Here is a 19,164-nt window from a genome sequence, read left to right as displayed (position 1 = left end):
GCCTTCTTGATGATGGCTGCTGTGTTGGTCTTCCAGGACAGGTCGTCCTGTATGTGCACCCCCAGGAATCGGAGGGTTGAGACTCTCTCCACGCTCCCTCCATCGACGAGCAGGGGCTGGACCTCAGATTTTTTCCTCCTGAAGTCCACGATGATTTCCTGGGTCTTTGACTGGTTCAGCAGCAGGTTGTTAACCTTGCACAGCTTGCGCAGCTGCTCCACCTCATCCCTGTACGCCGCCTCGTCCCCCCCCGAGATGCAGCCCACCACGGTGGTGTCGTCTGCAAACTTTATGATGGAGTTGCTGGGGTGGACGGGGGTGAAGTCGTAGGTGTAGAGGTTGTAGAGGATGGGGCTTAGCACGCAGCCCTGGGGGGACCCAGTGCTGAGTCTGAGGGCTGTGGAGGTGTGGGAGCCCACCCGCACCCTCTGGGGCGGTCAGACAGGAAGTCCTTGATCCATGCACAGATGGAGTGTGATAGTCCCAGGTCTAGTAGTTTGGTCACTAGCCTGTCTGGAAGGTTGGTGTTGAAGGCAGAGCTGAAGTCCACAAAGAGCAGTCTCGCGTAGCTGTTCCCCCTCTCCAGGTGGGATAGAGTGGAGTGGAGAGTCGTCGCGATGGCGTCCTCTGTGGACCTGTGGGCTCTGTAGGCGAACTGGTATGGATCCAGGTTGGGCGGGAGGCGTGTGACTATGTGGGCCCGGACCAGTTTCTCGAAGCACTTCATGATGATTGGTGTGAGTGCCACCGGGCGGTAGTCGTTTAGGCAGCTCACCGGGCTTTTCTTCGGGACTGGGATGATTGTTGAGGTTTTCAGGCAGGGTGGGATGGTGGCCTGGGACAGGGACTGGTTGAAGATGTTGGTGAAAACTGCGAGGCTGCTGAGAGCTGGAGAGAGTGGTGTTTGTGTTGTGGTTACCTCCGTTCGCCCCTCGTCGAACCGGGCGTAGAAGGAGTTCAGCTCTTCCGCCAGCAGGGGGTCGTCCTCCGCGGCTGTGAGCCTGTTGGCTCTGAAGTTCCCTCGGGAGGTATGTGGGTCGGCATTTAACAGTCAAGTATTCCAGGTCTGGGGAGCAGTGGCTACTTACAGTTTTTGTGTTTAAGCACCAGCTGTCCTTCGTAGATATGATCAGGCCGCCTCCGCGCGTCTTCTCGCTAAGCAAAGTCCTGTCTGCACGGTGTAAAGTGCGGCCTTGTAGCGCGACCGCAGAGTCAACAATGGAAGCGCTGAGCCAGGTTTCTGTGAGAATAATCACACAGCTGTCCCCCACGGTGTTGTTGGAAGCAACCTGCAGTCTCAGTTCGTCCATCTTGTTAGCTAGGGATCTTACGTTAGAGAGGAATATACTCGGCAAAGCTGGTTTATCCGGGCTCCTCCTTAGCCTAGCTAGCAGGCCTCCCCTGCGGCCTCGGCGTTGCTTACGGTCTCGACGCCGTCGTTTGCGTCTCAGGGTCGGGATTGTGTACCATTGTTCTCCCGGCGAGCGAGCGATGTCGTGTGGGATCCTTTGTTGCTTCAAGAATTCCGCTGTTACTGTCTTCTCGTTTTGCGCACCAACTTCTAGTAAGTCTAGTCTGCTGTAGGTACTATTTACACAACAGTTCCCTATAAGTACTGATATAAAAATGTACATACAAATGTACTTAAAAACACTAAAAAGCACCAACGTCGGGAGCTCTCCCAGCCTCGCGTGTAAACGCGCCGCCATCTTGGATAGAAGAATAGTAATAGTAATAGTAATAGTAGTAGTGGTGGTGGTAGTAGTAGTGGTGGTGGTAATAGTAGTAGTGGTGGTGGTAGTCATAGTAACAGTAGTAGTGGTGGTAGTCATAGTAGTTGTTGAGGTAATGGGGAGTGCAATCCTCCATAGTCCCGCGATGTGCTTGTGTGAAGAGAGAAGAGGCTCTCAGCTCTTAAGGTGCTGGAAAAGGAGAAAAAGGTGTGTGTGGGTGTGTGTGTGTGGGTGTGTGTGTGTGTCTGAAGGACTCGCTTCCAAACTCATCTTTTCCACAGAGGATTATGTAAAGGGGGCACATTAGTTAGGATTTGTGTTTAATCTCAGACAGTGCTGTCCTCCTCACGCCTCCACATCCTCCCTCCCTCGTCTTAAGAGAACGCCGTTTGGACTGAAAGGTGACTAGTGCAGAACATGCCTCTACCTGGACTGAGGAGAGGAGAGGTGGAACGGGGAAGAGGAGGGGAGGGAGGGGGGAGAGGAGGGAGGACAGGGAGACACAGTGAGACAGTGAAGAAGGGGGTTATGGCCTGATGGGTGGGTGGGTGGGTGTGTGTGTGTGTGTGTGTGTGTGTGTGTGTGTAGAGAGAGAGAGCGAAGGGAGTGCTGGCGAGCTAGTGTCAGGGTGTCGCGCTGCTGTAATTAAAGATGATAGATTGTGCTGTCAGGCCTCTGTGTACCGCCGGTCCCCACAGACAGACAAACTGCCCCTTCATTTGACTCTAGTCCCTCTGTCAGCTAGCTCCCCAGCTAGCCCCGAGCAGCTAGCCCCGACAAGCCTCCCTCACCTCGGCTGACCACAGCTCTCCTTTCACACGGTGGAAGGAAGGAAGGGAGGGAGGGTGGAGTTGTGTCTATCCAGTATTATGCTGATGAGCATCAATGCGTTCTCAAAAGTTCTCTTTTTTTCTTGTTTTCCTTCATTACTGATATGGTTTTTTTGTAACTTCTTTTCTCTTCTCTTTTCTCTCCGCAGGGCTGTGAAAATCGTCACCCCCGGGAGGAAGGAGGAGGTGGCCCCCATGACCCCCAAGCGCACCCCAGCTCGCTTTGGGTTGTAAAGCCCCCCCACCCAGCCCCTGTCAACAAGTAACACACACACACACGCACACACAAACACGCTTGGACCTGCCACTCTATATCACCTGCATCTGAACCATCCCATCGCATAGACACTAACAGCCTGGGAATCAGGGTGGGTCTCACTGTGAGGACACTGTCACTCAATACGTCTGCAGTCCCGCCACCAGAGGGAGAACTTGTATAACGCATGAGGCTCCAACAGCAGCACAGCTCTTTTCCTCCAGCTCAATCCACAATGCTTCCCTCCACTGTCTTTCGCAGAGAGACATACGCCCATTAGAATGCAGTATTTTGTGTTTCTGTGATAGTAAAAAAAAAGAAGAAAAAAAAAGAAGAAAAGAACAACAACAAAAAAGAAGATGGAAGCAAAAATTATGAACATGTTTTTGTGTGGAACTTGGTTTACAGAAGTCATTGGAAATGTATAGTCTTTTAAAAAGGGTATTTGATATACCTTTGAAAAATCTAGTCCATTCTGTATCATAGTTCTCAAACAGTCGGAAACCGGCTGCACAATTTTCTTAGCGGGAAATGTTTGTGCTCCCTCTCCAGCTGTACTCAACGTGGGGGGGCCTGTGTCCTTGGTGGTAGTGCTAGTGTCTCTGTGTCAATATTAACCATGTTTCAATAGTGTTGCGTTGTGCTTCCAGAGTCATTAGAAGTGGCACGCTGGGTCCAAACGAGCCTGATTTCACTGTGGTGCCACGTGTGCTTGACAGAGACGTGTGGTTGACAGAGACGTGTGGTTGACAGAGACATGTGGTTGACAGAGACGTGTGGTTGACAGAGACGTGTGGTTGACAGAGACATGTGGTTGACATGTGGTTGACAGAGACGTGTGCTTGACAGAGACATGTGGTTGACATGTGGTTGACAGAGACGTGTGCTTGACAGAGACGTGTGCTTGACAGAGACGTGTGGTTGACAGAGACGTGTGGTTGACAGAGACGTGTGGTTGACAGAGACGTGTGGTTGACGTGTGGTTGACAGAGACGTGTGGTTGACAGAGACGTGTGGTTGACGTGTGGTTGACAGAGACGTGTGGTTGACAGAGACGTGTGGTTGACAGAGACGTGTGCTTGACAGAGACGTGTGGTTGACATGTGGTTGACAGAGACGTGTGCTTGACAGAGACGTGTGCTTGACAGAGACATGTGGTTGACAGAGACATGTGGTTGACAGAGACATGTGGTTGACAGAGACGTGTGGTTGACAGAGACGTGTGGTTGACAGAGACATGTGGTTGACAGAGACATGTGGTTGACAGAGACATGTGGTTGACAGAGACATGTGGTTGACAGAGACGTGTGGTTGACGTGTGGTTGACAGAGACGTGTGGTTGACAGAGACGTGTGGTTGATGTGTGGTTGACAGAGACGTGTGGTTGACGTGTGGTTGACAGAGACGTGTGGTTGATGTGTGGTTGACAGAGACGTGTGGTTGACAGACGTGTGGTTGACAGAGACGTGTGGTTGACGTGTGGTTGACAGAGACGTGTGGTTGACAGAGACATGTGGTTGACGTGTGGTTGACAGAGACATGTGGTTGACAGAGACGTGTGGTTGATGTGTGGTTGACAGAGACGTGTGGTTGACGTGTGGTTGACAGAGACGTGTGGTTGACGTGTGGTTGACAGACGTGTGGTTGACAGAGACGTGTGGTTGACGTGTGGTTGACAGACGTGTGGTTGACAGAGACATGTGGTTGACGTGTGGTTGACAGACGTGTGGTTGACAGAGACGTGTGGTTGACGTGTGGTTGACAGAGACGTGTGGTTGATGTGTGGTTGACAGAGACGTGTGGTTGACAGAGAGAGGAAGACTGAAGTCCTGTTTTGAAAACAGCCATGTTAGGGATCTGGGGGTTATTTATTCTGTCAATTTGAACATGTCCCTCACTCAGCTCACCTTCTCAAGAGATAATATTCACTACTATAGTTGTCTGACGTGTGTGTGTGTGTGTGTGTGTGTGTGTGTGTGTAGCATGCTGTGCCATCATGAAGTGCTCCATCACCAGCTCAAGCGCTTCTCAAACTGTGCTTGTGACATGAGTGTGTCAGACCATAGACTTGTATGGAGAGACTTCACGTAAACTGTCCTGGAGATAAGCTTTTCCAATTCAGCTTTCCCTAACCCCATTATCCCCCTCTCCACCACCGTCACGATCATCCCCCCCCCCCCCCCCCCACACACATGTAGATCAAATCCCGGAGTAAACTCATGACTCAAGTGTTGAGGATGCCCAACCATTTCCCCCCAGAGAAGATTCCTCTCCAAGTCAAGTGCATGTGAACAATCCCAGAGTAAGTGGGTGTACGTGTCTTCGTAGCAGGTGGGTGTATGTGTCTTGGTAGCAGTCTAAAGCTCACACCTCTCTATCAGAGCAGTTGTCCCCTGCACATATCAGACGTCAGAGTCTCAGTCAGGTGGTAATAAAAGTCGACTTTTATTTCATCGATTTTGTCCAACCATGAAAAGTCCAACTCAAGCAGCAGTTGTCACTGGGAGTCCATGGTTCTGGGGTGATTATGTCTGTGTGTACTGAATTGACTTTGTATAGTTTTGTACAGACCATTATCGTGTCCTGTTGATGGTCCGTGATTCTGTATTGTGATTGTAATAGTGATATTTGGCTCTGAAAACAACATCAGTCAGTGGCTTGCAAATATGATTTTTAACTTGACTACTTTTGGGAACTGAAAATAAATGGGCCTATTTTTTAATTGTCTGCTTTCTGTGTCCCCTCTCTGTAAGACTCTGGCACTACACATCAGTGGAAATTGATACCCCCCCCCCTTGTTCTTTAACATTATCACTATAAACTCACTCTCAATGCTCCTAGTTCATGTTTATATACAGGAGATAATTAAATGAGCTTGTATCTGGGAAATATGTATTTATGTAAGTCAGTTTCTTGTTACTGATTGGCAGGTGGTTATGTTTAATGACTAGCGTATGAACTATTGCCTCAGAATACGGGACGGTAACCAAGCCGGTGTGAATAAATAACCAACTACATTCATGGCTCGCTCATTAGTGGCGTCAGACCTGTGTGTAATTAATTTTGCTTTTCCCAGCAGCCCTTGGGTTTAACACACACTCACACACACACGCACACAAAATTCAATTACTCGCCACAGCCTGAGAATATTTAATCAGGCGCTGATCGGGCAGAAAGGTGAGGTGACATTTTCTAATTATAATTATGATGGATGAACCTGCTTGGTCAAACAAAGACATGTCCTTTAAATGTTTCTCCATCCAGCTAGTCTGGATTTATAGGCTGTTTTGTACTTGTCTTTGTTAATTTATATGTTTAACCTGTGGGCTGAAGTGCAAAGTGACATCATCAGTGACTTCACGATGTAGCTACCGTTCCTTTAGGAATATATATATATATATATATATATATATATATATATATATATATATATATATATATATATATATATATATATATATATATATATATAGAGAGAGAGAGAGAGAGAGAGATATATATGAGGTTTTTCTTAAGCTTTACAGATGAAGCCTTGAGCTTTGGCGAGTAAAGCCTGGTACACACAAAGATAATCTGGCCGATTTTGCCCCGATTTCCCCCCTTCCGACCAAGGATAGCAAACGACCGATTATCGGATGGCTCTAAAGATTATCCTACAAGATTATCCTGTGGTGTGAGGTGTGTTAAGAGTCAATTTCTCCCGACAATCTGCTCGGAAAATGGTCGGGGCCGACGTAAACGTGTTCAATATTTACGATCCAAAATCCTCTTGTGTGTGGGCAACCCCCGACAACTCCCGAGCAGGGTTGCCAGATGGGCTGGTTTTTGGTGGATTTAGCGGTTTTAGACTGTCCTTAGGCTGGAAATTGTCAATCCCATCTGGCAACCCTGCTCCCGAGTCCGATTGTAACGTGGATGGAATGCAGGCAATCAAGAAGCGAGCTGAGTTCTTTTTTCCGTTTTTCGGCACTTTATTTGCCCTGTCGCTGCCTCGTACAGGTCAGTCAGGGTACTACGTTAGATCACGCGAGATTTCTGGCTTGGGGAACGAGACTCTTGACTGTCGTAGGACAGATCTTTATGTATGCGGTGTGCTGTATTGGGAATACCGGAGAACACCACACACAATTCGATCAAAACTGTTAAATCCATGATTTTTTTTCTTCATGTGTGGGGTCTCTCAGATAAAAAAAATCTGTTAAGATTTAGAAAATCTCTGTGTGTACCAGGCTTAACCTGATCAGAGACAAACAATAGGAATCAGTCCATCTACCCCCGCACTCGGCCCCTCCCCACCACACACAAACACAGTAGTAGCAGCAGACGAACATCTACATGAATGGTCCCAGAGCTTTGGATCCTCTCAGCTGTGAGATGTTGACGTGTCGAAGATGAAGAGACGTGTGTGGAAGGTGTCTCCTGTCTCCCTGCACGCTGACGCTGTATGGAAATCACCTGGGGTCATGCAGAGTGCGGAACAAACAGCGTTAATGGCGTGTGCGTGTGTGTGGGTGTCATCATGTTTCTGGTGACATGCCTCGATGTCTTTGTTTTGTTTTTGTTTTTTTAGATAGAACCTTCCATGGTGTTCCGTGGCAACCATTTGGAAGAACAGATGAAAAGCAGCGTTGCTGTGATTTCTTCCTGGAGCGACGCGCAACAAATGGTCGCCTGTCTATTCCCCTGTGAGGCGGAGAGGCAGCCTCCATCTCCCTCTCTCTTTCTACTTGGTCAACGTTGTTTTCTCTCTCTCTCTCTTATGCAAATCCAGAAGATTACGAGTGTTCCCTACAAACACTCTATTCCCCAAGTCGTCTCGACGGAGAGACGGCAAGAGGAGTAGGGGGGGGGGGGTTTGTGCCTAGGACGGACCCCACCAACTTTAATGAGACACATCTTGGCAGTGGGGGGGGGGGGGGGGGGGGAGGGGGACTGGCTGACATTTTGAAATAGTCCTTGTGAATGACAATGTCAGCAATCACCTTTACCAGAGATTTTCCAGGGAACGGCCTGTAGTAATGATGAAGGGAATTAAAATGGCCTCCCAGGCTACTGGGGATGGGAGGGGCAGGATTAGGGGGTTAGAGCCACGCCTGTCCTTTCCGTACTCCCAGTACCACAGGATCCACCTCCCCCCCTCCCCTCCCCTCCCCTCCACCCTCACGGCCAGGTTTGAAGGGAGAAGGATCATGTTGTCGTGTGATTTGTTGTACGCCGAGAGGTTTGTTGAAATGTACTGTCCCCTCACATCAAGCCTCCTCCCCCCTCCCTCTCTCTCTCTCTCTCTCTCTCTCTCTCTCTCTCTCTCTCTCTCTCTCTCTCTCCTCCTCCCGCTGTGCGAGCGTCTCACGGCAGACAGGGACAAGCCCCTCTGTCATTACAAACTTAATAAGAGCACAAGTGAGATTGATGAGGAGAACAGTGGCATCAACTGCTCTTTTAATTAACTCCAATCCCCATAATGGTACTGGGACAGAGGGGAGATGGGGAGGGGAGGGGAGGAAGGGAGGAGAGGGGCAGGCATTTCGTTCCCTTCTTTCCACCCCTCAGTTTTCTCACCCCCCGATAATGAACAGCCTTCTGGGACCCAATTACATCCAAGGCTGGATTAGGAGCACAGCAGCAGGGCCAGTGGAAACGTAACTTGAGTTTCTCCGCCCCCCCCCTGTCCCTGATGGCGATGGCCTTCACTTGATTGAATTCAGAATGTTGGCTACCCCCCAGCCCCCCCTCCCGCCTCCTCTTCCTCCCCCCCAGCCCATCCCAGTCCCCCACCACCCTCCCTGTCCCCCTCCCACACTTGGTTTTCGATGGAAACAGGAGGTAGGAAATGTATGCGTGAGTTTACCAACCCTGACTTCCCACTGACAGAACGACGGTTGTGTTGGTGTGTGGAGTGGCGCTGCTTGAGTGACATCAAACAAATTCCTGATGCTGTGTGTGTCTCTCTCTCTCGTTCTCTCTCTCTGCAGCAGACTACATACTGCATAATGCCTGTGCATCAAGGATGCATGTGTTTTGTGTGTGTTTAGGCCTTGTGGAAAGAGAAGCTTTATTTCCTTTAAGCCAGTGAACTGTAACCCTGTGTATTCAATATGAATAAACACCCGACTATCGGATGTCATTCAAAAACCCATGCATATTCTCTCTCTCTGCCGCTGAACCTTAGTCAGTAGATACTGACTGCAGCTGTGCTCTTTGTCACTTGTTCTGACAAATGGAAAAAACTGAAGAGAAGGGGGATATTGACGGGAAACATTCCCATCATCGAGCGGGAATATTCACGAGAACATACATACATAGACGTCTTATTTATACACTGTTTGATGCCTGCGATACAATATGGATATTGATCATATTGTGGTAGCTCACACTATTATTGCCAAAGTTACTGAAAAAATACAGCAATAATGGCTTATAATAATAAAAAAAATAATAAATGTTGTTTGTTGTTCTATTCTGTGAAAAGCTAACGGCCATTGAAGTGTAGAATTGTTTTCATGTCTGTAACTGTGTGTTTGTTCCTGTGAATGTATATGGACACTATGTCAAACTATATTACATCATCATACTATAAAACATCCTACTGTATACTATGATGTAGTCATACTATACTATGTTTTTTTTGTGACGCTTACTATATTACATCATAATATATCATACTATACTATATCATACTAAGGAAAAATAATAATAAAGCAAAAAAAAGATATAATATATCATGTTTTTTTTCTTCCTTTATTGTAATACAAAAGCAGTGAAATGCAAGAGCAACATGGACACACATTATAATATGATATAGTATAGAGTACTGGTGTTTCCCTATATATTGGAAAACCTAGGACATAAAGAGAAACCTAGGGTAGGGAAACCTAGGATATAAAGAGAAACCTAGGATATAAAAGGGAAACCTATGATATGAAAGGGAAACCTAGGATAGAGAAACCTAGGATATTAAAGGGAAACCTAGGATAGAGAAACATAGGATAGGGAAACCTAGGATATAAAGGGAAACCTAGGACAGAGAAACCTAGGATATAAAAAGAAACCTAGGATATAAAAAGGGAAACCTAGGATATTAAAGGGAAACCTAGGATAGAGAAACCTAGGATATAAAGAGAAACATAGGATAGAGAAACCTAGGATATAAAGAGAAACCTAGGATATAAAGGGAAACCTAGGATAGAGAAACCTAGGATAGAGAAACCTAGAATATAAAGAGAAATCTAGGATTGAGAAACCTAGGATATAAAGGGAAACCTAGGATAGAGAAACCTAGGATAGAGAAACCTAGAATATAAAGAGAAATCTAGGATTGAGAAACCTAGGATATAAAGGGAAACCTAGGATATAAAGGGGGAAACCTAGGATATAAAGAGAAACCTAGGATATACAAGGGAAACCTAGGATATACAAGGGAAACCTAGGATATAAAGAGAAACCTAGGATCTTAAAGGGAAACCTAGGATAGAGAAACCTAGGATATAGAGAGAAACCTAGGATATAAAGAGAAACCTAGGATATAAAGGGGAAACCTAGGATATAAAGAGAAACCTAGGATATAAAGGGGAAACCTAGGATATAAAGAGAAACCTAGGATATAAAGGGGAAACCTAGGATATAAAGAGAAACCTGGGCTATAAAGGGGAAAACCTAGGATATATTTCATTTTTTTCTTCCTTAGTATGATATAGTATAGTATGATATATTATTATCATACTAAGGAAAAACATTATAAAGGAAAAAAAGAACAGAGTATGATGTATTATATATTTTTTCTTTTTTTTCACTTTATTTTTTTTTCCGTAGTATGATAATAATATATCAAATTAAATCAAGTTTTATTTGTATAGCGCATTTCTCACAAGATGTGATTCAATGCGCTTCACATGATGACAGAGCACGCAAACAGGCAAAGGTAAAAAACCTGTACACTGTGCATCCAGGAAAATTCCCTTGCATCGAGCGACTACTACCAGTTTGCTTACCAGCGCACAGCAGTGGCCCCCAAACTCCCCCTCCCGGGGGACCCCCCATCACCAGCACACCCGGCCCAGCCAACCAAGCACAGACCATAATATATGAATGGCCAGCGGTGGAACAGACCAAGCACGCGAGGCGGCCGGGGCCCCCCGAAGAGAGGCCCGAGGACCATCGGCGCACAGCAAGCAAGCAAGGGCGAAAAACCTGTACACCATGTATCCAGGAAAAATTCCCTGCATCTTATCAGCGTACACACTGTCCACAAATAATTTAAAAATATTTCTACGTTGTCGAAACTTATCCAGCACGGGGCACAGATCCTGGCGCTGGTACAGCCTGGTACTTCAGCACCCAGGTACTTTTTCCTGTCAACAGAAGATCTCAAGCTCAATTATGATGCAACAACACAACAACAATAACAACAATACAACCTGGTGCCAGGCCTGGTACTGGTCCTAGTGCCACTGACAGCGATCAGTGTCCCATCAGCACCCAGGTCCTCTTTCCTGTCAACAGCGCAAGCGCAATTATGATGTAACAGCACAGTAATCCTAGTTGTATAATACCCAATTTTGCCAACTTTCTCCCTAGTTTCAAAATATTTCCAGAGTTTTGGACAATCTCAGACAGGTTACGCTTCTTTGTTATGGTCACCAAGGGCCACATAGAAATCTCAGCCGGTTAGGTAAGTCCTGAACCCGTTTAAGACTGGACCAGAGAGGCCGACCCAGTTTTCAAGCCTCTCAATAAGTATGTTAGTATGATATATTATGATGTAGTATAGTATGACATAGTATAGTATAGTATGATGTAGTTTAGTATGATATAGTATCGTATGATAGTAAAGTATGATATAGTATAGTATGATGTACTACAGCATGATGTAGTATAGTATGATGTAGTATAATATGTTGTAGTTATATAGTTATGTAGTTATATGTTGTATGCTATAGTTCAGGGGTGCAAACTGGTTATGGTCCAAAAAGGTGACACTTTTTGCCTGAAAACAAAGAAAATGAGGGGGAAGATATTGCTAGTAGATGGATAGCTCTAGTATTAACAGTGGTCTAACAATGATGCGTGTAAGTAGCGATGGCCCTGACCTTAACACCCGCATAATTAATGTAAGCAACCTGTTCTCAAAGTAATTATGGGGTTCCTGCAGGTTTCAACAAGTTACATTAAGGACCTTTTTACGACCACTTTTAATATATTTTAACAGTGGCGGCTGGTGCAAAAAATTTTGGGTGGGGCACAGCAGTGTTTCCTCCAGGATTTTCCACATTCGTGGCGGGGGGGTCCTGCGCGCGTGATTTTTTTTCCGCGTGCACGCGCATAAAACGCACTGGCGCTCAAAACAAAGACGTAATTTCACTTTACCCACGCAATACCCACTTAAACATGTGTGAGGATACGTAACGGCGTTTTGTGACAGAACTTTCACTTTCATTCATGAAATTCACCCCGTCTGTGTTACTGTTTACACAAGTACAATCACAGTGTGACAGTCAGATGGAGCATTCGGTAAACAACAACAGCAAGGTAATCAGTTGAGTTAAAGAAAACCAACTCTTACCTCTGAGGACACCAACATGAGCCGTGTTTACCCGTACCTCCGCCGTTCTGTTCGTTAAATAGGCTGATTTAATTGACCATGAACATCAGAGACAGACATTACGAATGTTCATTTAAAATACTCTGGAAAACCGGAAGTCGGAAGTCCTCAGCATAATGCATTGTCTGCAATACAACCGGTTATTCAGGACGCACATTTTTGCGCCCCGGCCGAGAAATAGACACAGCCAATTGGAGCGCTGCTACAGCTCACGTGTAAGCGAAAAGTATTCGGCCTGCCATAGACTGGCATTGACCGGCGCCCCGCGACTCCTCCTATGTATTTTAACAGTGAATTTTACACACACACAGATAAAATGTTTATTGTATTGGAGGATTTTTAATGAATGCTGATAGGCGCCGACAGAATATCAGCCGCATTTTGTGAATAAACAATGTTTATTTAAAAAAAAAAACTTTTACAAATCGCAACTAGGAAATTAAGGTGAGGAACTAGGAAGTGAAGGTGGGGGCGGCGCCCCAGCGCCCTCTATCGGCCAGCCGCCACTGGATTTTAAGACCTATTGAGCAAGTATTGGTATTAGACTCACATTCGTTGATTCTTTTCATTAGCAATGCTGGGTGATCTGTTCTGTTGCATATAGAACACTGATAATGTAAGTTAGCCTACTCTATCAATTTCTTGGTTCATTTCCATTGCTTCTCAACACAATACTATAGATAATAGTATAAATAACAGAATAAACTCACACTTACTTACACACACACCCCTCTCACAGCGACAGGTACACACACACACCGTTGCTGCTACTGCACGTTTTGAAGAAATTCTAATTTCACATGTCTGCAGTCGAAAAAATATGCACCTCCTAGTTCCTCTAGGGCTGGGACAAAATATCGATACAGCGATTATCATATCGGTTATCACTAGTGTTGTTCCGATACCATTTTTTTTATCCCGATACCGATACCGATACCTGACCGTGCAGTACTTGCCGATACCGAGTACCGATCTGATACCACGGCGTTTGAAAAAACAAAACAAAAAAACATGTTTTTTGAGCCGCATACTCACCTCGATGTAAAATTATTGCTAACACTTAGTCTGGCACTGCTCCAAACCTTTGTAAAACTCGTAAAGTTTTTGTAAAACTTAAGTAAAAAAAATAAAAATAAAAAAATAAAAAAAATAATACGTTTTTGTAAAGTACTCGCCGATACCGATACCAGCATTTTTGTGCGTATCGGTGGCCATGCCGATACTAGTATCGGTATCGGAACAACACTAGTTATCACCCTGCGTCTGATCCAGATGTTATAGAAGCAGCTTAGCAGCAGGTTAGAAGCTAGGTAAAGGGGTACGCGAGTCAGTCTAGGGCTGCGTTCGTAAATTCGCTCTGAGAGCGCCGGAGGGCACACTGGGCTCAACATCATAAAGGGACCAAGTAATTGGATTGGACAAGAGGCATTCCATGACTGCTGATCAGATTTCCAAAGCGAATCTACGAACGCAGCCTAGGGCAAAACCACTCGCACTCGTTTTTTTCATAACACGAAACATGACGTTTTAAAGTACCCACTCGATATAATAAACAACAGTTTAACGATCACTAAATACTTATAATTTGTGGATTGGATTCACTATTCTCGTTTGCCATAGGCTACTGGTAAGGGAGACTTTTGTAAATACTTTCGTTTTGGGACGTGTTCTAGGTTGGGGCTCCGTGTAGTTATGTGTTTCTAGCATGTCGAAGTTCTCTCAGCATGTTGTGGTGTTAAAACAATTAAGAAGATTAATAGCTGAAATGGTGCAAAGCGGGGGAAAACAAATACGACATCTAAAGTCTGGAACGATTATATTTCAAAACAAGGCTTCCCTTTAACTCCACGAGGGCTCCGACTATACCGTGGTAAAGTTGTTTTTATATTCGACATTCAACAGACATTCACATTCGGCATTTTAGGGACCGTGGTAAAAGTGTGGTAAAAGTAGTGAAAAACCCAATGGAGATATGGCTGTCCTGATCAATAACTCTGTCAATATTGGGCCAATGCACCTCAAACCAATTGTAGATTGTTTTGGGAGTGGCCCTCCAAAAATGGCAACCTTTATTTTTCCCAATCAATTGATTAGGAATTTATTAAAATTCAAGAACTCAAAAACCCTATGGAGATTTGGCTTTCCTGATCAATAACTCTGCCAATATTGGGTCAAAACACCTCAAACCAATTGTAAATTGTTCTGGGAGTGCCCATCAAAAAATGGCAACCTTTGGATTTCGCAATCAATTGATTAGGAATTTATTAAAAATCAAGAACTCAAAAACCCTATGGAGATTTGGCTTTCCTGATCAATAACTCTGCCAATATTGGGTCAAAACACCTCAAACCAATTGTAAATTGTTCTGGGAGTGCCCATCAAAAAATAGCAACCTTTGGATTTCATAATCAATTGATTAGGAATTTATTAAAATTCAAGAACTCAAAAACCCAATGGAGATTTGGCTTTCCTGATCAATAACTCTGCCAATATTGGGCCAATGCACCTCAAACCAATTGTAGATTGTTCTGGGAGTGCCCATCAAAAAATGGCAACCTTTGGATTTCGCAATCAATTGATTAGGATTTTATTAAAATTCAAGAACTCAAAAACCCTATGGAGATATGGCTTCCTGATCAATAACTCTGCCAATATTGGGTCAAAACACCTCAAACCAATTGTATATTGTTCTGGGAGTGCCCATCAAAAAATGGCAACCTTTGTTTTTCCAAATCAATTGATTAGGAATTTATTAAAATTCAAGAACTCAAAAACCCTATGGAGATTTGGCTTTCCTGATCAATAACTCTGCCAATATTGGGTCAAAACACCTCAAAACAATTGTAAATTGTTCTGGGAGTGCCCATCAAAAAATGGCAACCTTTGGATTTCGCAATCAATTGATTAGGAATTTATTAAAAATCAAGAACTCAAAAACCCTATGGAGATTTGGCTTTCCTGATCAATAACTCTGCCAATATTAGGTCAAAACACCTCAAACCAATTGTAAATTGTTCTGGGAATGCCCATCAAAAAATGGCAACCTTTGGATTTCAAAATCAATTGATTAGGAATTTATTAAAATTCAAGAACTCAAAAACCCAATGGAGATTTGGCTTTCCTGATCAATAACTCTGCCAATATTGGGCCAATGCACCTCAAACCAATTGTAGATTGTTCTGGGAGTGCCCATCAAAAAATGGCAACCTTTGGATTTCGCAATCAATTGATTAGGATTTTATTAAAATTCAAGAACTCAAAAACCCTATGGAGATATGGCTTCCTGATCAATAACTCTGCCAATATTGGGTCAAAACACCTCAAACCAATTGTAAATTGTTCTGGGAGTGCCCATCAAAAAATGGCAACCTTTGGATTTCGCAATCAATTGATTAGGAATTTATTAAAAATCAAGAACTCAAAAACCCTATGGAGATATGGCTTCCTGATCAATAACTCTGCCAATATTGGGTCAAAACACCTCAAACCAATTGTATATTGTTCTGGGAGTGCCCATCAAAAAATGGCAACCTTTGTTTTTCCCAATCATTTGATTAGGAATTTATTAAAATTCAAGAACTCAAAAACCCTATGGAGATTTGGCTTTCCTGATCAATAACTCTGCCAATATTGGGTCAAAACACCTCAAACCAATTGTAAATTGTTCTGGGAGTGCCCATCAAAAAATGGCAACCTTTGGATTTCGCAATCAATTGATTAGGAATTTATTAAAAATCAAGAACTCAAAAACCCTATGGAGATTTGGCTTTCCTGATCAATAACTCTGCCAATATTGGGTCAAAACACCTCAAACCAATTGTAAATTGTTCTGGGAGTGCCCATCAAAAAATGGCAACCTTTGGATTTCAAAATCAATTGATTAGGAATTTATTAAAATTCAAGAACTCAAAAACCCAATGGAGATTTGGCTTTCCTGATCAATAACTCTGCCAATATTGGGCCAATGCACCTCAAACCAATTGTAGATTGTTCTGGGAGTGCCCATCAAAAAATGGCAACCTTTGGATTTCGCAATCAATTGATTAGGATTTTATTAAAATTCAAGAACTCAAAAACCCTATGGAGATATGGCTTCCTGATCAATAACTCTGCCAATATTGGGTCAAAACACCTCAAACCAATTGTAAATTGTTCTGGGAGTGCCCATCAAAAAATGGCAACCTTTGGATTTCGCAATCAATTGATTAGGAATTTATTAAAAATCAAGAACTCAAAAACCCTATGGAGATTTGGCTTTCCTGATCAATAACTCTGCCAATATTGGGTCAAAACACCTCAAACCAATTGTAAATTGTTCTGGGAGTGCCCATCAAAAAATGGCAACCTTTGGATTTCAAAATCAATTGATTAGGAATTTATTAAAATTCAAGAACTCAAAAACCCCATTTGGCTTTCCTGATCAATAACTCTGCCAATATTGGGCCAATGCACCTCAAACCAATTGTAGATTGTTCTGGGAGTGCCCATCAAAAATTGGCAACCTTTGGATTTCGCAATCAATTGATTAGTAGTTTATTAAAATTCAAGAACTCAAAAACCCTATGGAGATATGGCTGTCCTGATCAATAACTGCCAATATTGGGCCAAAGCAGCTCAAACCAATTGCAGATTACTATCGGGGAGGTGACAGCAGAATCTGCTGTAATCACTGTAGCACAACAATACAAGGCTTAGGCTATCAGTAGGTGTACTTATTTCAGTCGAGGAGCAGATTTTCTCAGACTCAGCAAAATGGACACAAAATGTTTATTTAAAAAAAATATTGGCACAAAAAATAAACTATTATAAAACTATCTCTCCTAACCAGCTGGAACAGAGAGGAGAGAGGGAGGAGTGATGGAGGAGTGATGGAGAGGAGGAGAACAAACAGCTGATATGACGCACAGAACAACACTGGTGGGGAGGGGTGAGGCGTCGAAGTCGTTAGTTAGAACAGGGCACTGCGCATTCTGGTGTAGTCACTGAGCTGCTCAATGGGCCCTGTGGAATGGAGGAAGAGCGAGAGAGAGGGAGAGAAGGGTCAATGCGTAGACAGGCCACATAGCCTGAACCCTGGCGTAACGCTTTTGGACTGGGACATTTCCTCGCATTTAATTCAAACCCATTCTCTCTTTCTTTCTACATAATATTTACTTCAAAGTAATAATTCAAAGACATTCTCTCTTTACTTCTCCATATATTCTGACACATTAGGCTGTGTTGTTCAGAAAACAATGCCACCAGTCCATAGAATGGGTGGTGATAGTCTTATTTGGGATGGAAATGTGTTACAATTCAGTCATTGATAGTAAGGTGTTTTTCCTTGTGTCAATGGGCTTTAAGGTGCTACATTCCTATGTACCTGAGTTTACCCTTTTTACTGTCACAGCAAAGACGGCACTTCCAGACTGGAGCTCGCTTGGCCTCATTCTGGCCCAAATCTGTCATTCTGGTTGATGCAGACCCTCTTGAGGATCTCCAAAGTGACAGTCATCCGAGTCCACCAGGTGGAGCTTGATTACAGTTGGGCCTTAATCCAGAGTGCCCTTCTGACCTTCAATAAGGAGAATGTCATCATTTACATCGAGAAGGCACACCTTCTTATTGAGGGGAGATTTACCAGGAGACAAATGAGGAAGATGACTGTTGTCCACCTCTGCTCTGCTCATATCATCAAGGCTGTGAGTGGGGCGTTCAGCAGGAAGACCACAGACAAGGCTCTTAGAGAGTTTGCAACTTACTGCGTTGCACAGCTGTTGAATAGCACATGCATGCTGACTGCTCTCACAGTCTTTCGTCACATGTGTGTTGTGTTCACGGCAAAGTACTCATCAGAGGTGATAAAGAAGAGTATCACTGTCTTGCAAGGGCTCATAGCCAAAACTGGCACACTACATGGTGATACACAAACAAAGCCTCTCCTCCAACAGAATGAGCTTCCAACAGATGCTGAAACCATCTTTGCAAGGTGGAGCTGGGGTCTGAACCGCCGCACCTCGATGGGAATGTCCATGGTTTGTCAGCAAGACGATGGCGAGTGCTTCGGACACGTCTCTGGTCTCGAAGTCGCAGCCGGGGAAGGGGCATTCCACCTTCATGGTGTTGACATGAAGAAGACTCCTCAATGTCTGTTTGTGATATTTATTTAGACAAATATGTCAACACCCTGTGGGTGAGAATACAACGTATGAGTGAATACAATGACCATAACAAGACACACATAACAAGATATAAACAAACATATCATACACAACAGACATGAGACAATACTGTTAGCATACTATAACACATATAGGTAACAGCACTAACAATAGGTAACAGCACTAACATGAGCGAATGCTATGGACATAACTTGTAATACATACATATATATGAACACAAACATGAGCGATTACTGTTCACATCAATCTGATATCAAAATACATATATATATATATCTACAAATTTGTCAAAGTGTACATACCGTATGACACATATTGATATGTAGTATGATGTTGTCTAAGAGGGTCTGAAATCATATTTAACAATTTCAACTAATGTGTTTCAGATCAACTCTCTCTGGGGGAAGGAAGACAGTGGGGTGGTAGTGGCATTGATTAATTCCAAAGAAAACAGGAACGTGTCCTACACCCTCCGCCATGCTCTTAACACTTAACCCAGTACTCCATCGCCCGATAGCGGTCGGGAGTACACTTCACCCTGCAGTCACCTTTTACAAAGGAGTTCAAGGGAGTGTTTGAGGAGGTC

General features: G+C 44.1%; 1 protein-coding gene across 2 annotated transcripts in view; it reads left to right on the top strand.

The window, feature by feature from the left end:
- dhx38 (DEAH (Asp-Glu-Ala-His) box polypeptide 38) overlaps positions 1-3,835 on the top strand; it is a 33,464-nt gene extending 29,629 nt beyond the window's left edge. For both annotated transcript variants that reach the window (XM_080549270.1, XM_080549269.1), the window contains exon 26: positions 2,713-3,835. In XM_080549270.1, coding sequence (XP_080405396.1) covers positions 2,713-2,797 — 85 coding nt within the window. In that variant the 3' untranslated portion in view covers positions 2,798-3,835. The remainder of the gene's footprint in view (positions 1-2,712) is intronic.
- Positions 3,836-19,164: the final 15,329 nt, after the last annotated feature.

This window comes from Nansenia antarctica, assembly GCF_963989245.1.
Source record: "Nansenia antarctica genome assembly, chromosome: 1".
Lineage (NCBI taxonomy): Eukaryota > Metazoa > Chordata > Actinopteri > Argentiniformes > Microstomatidae > Nansenia > Nansenia antarctica.
Note: the sequence above shows the minus strand (reverse complement) of the source record. Positions and strands in the feature narration are given on the sequence as shown.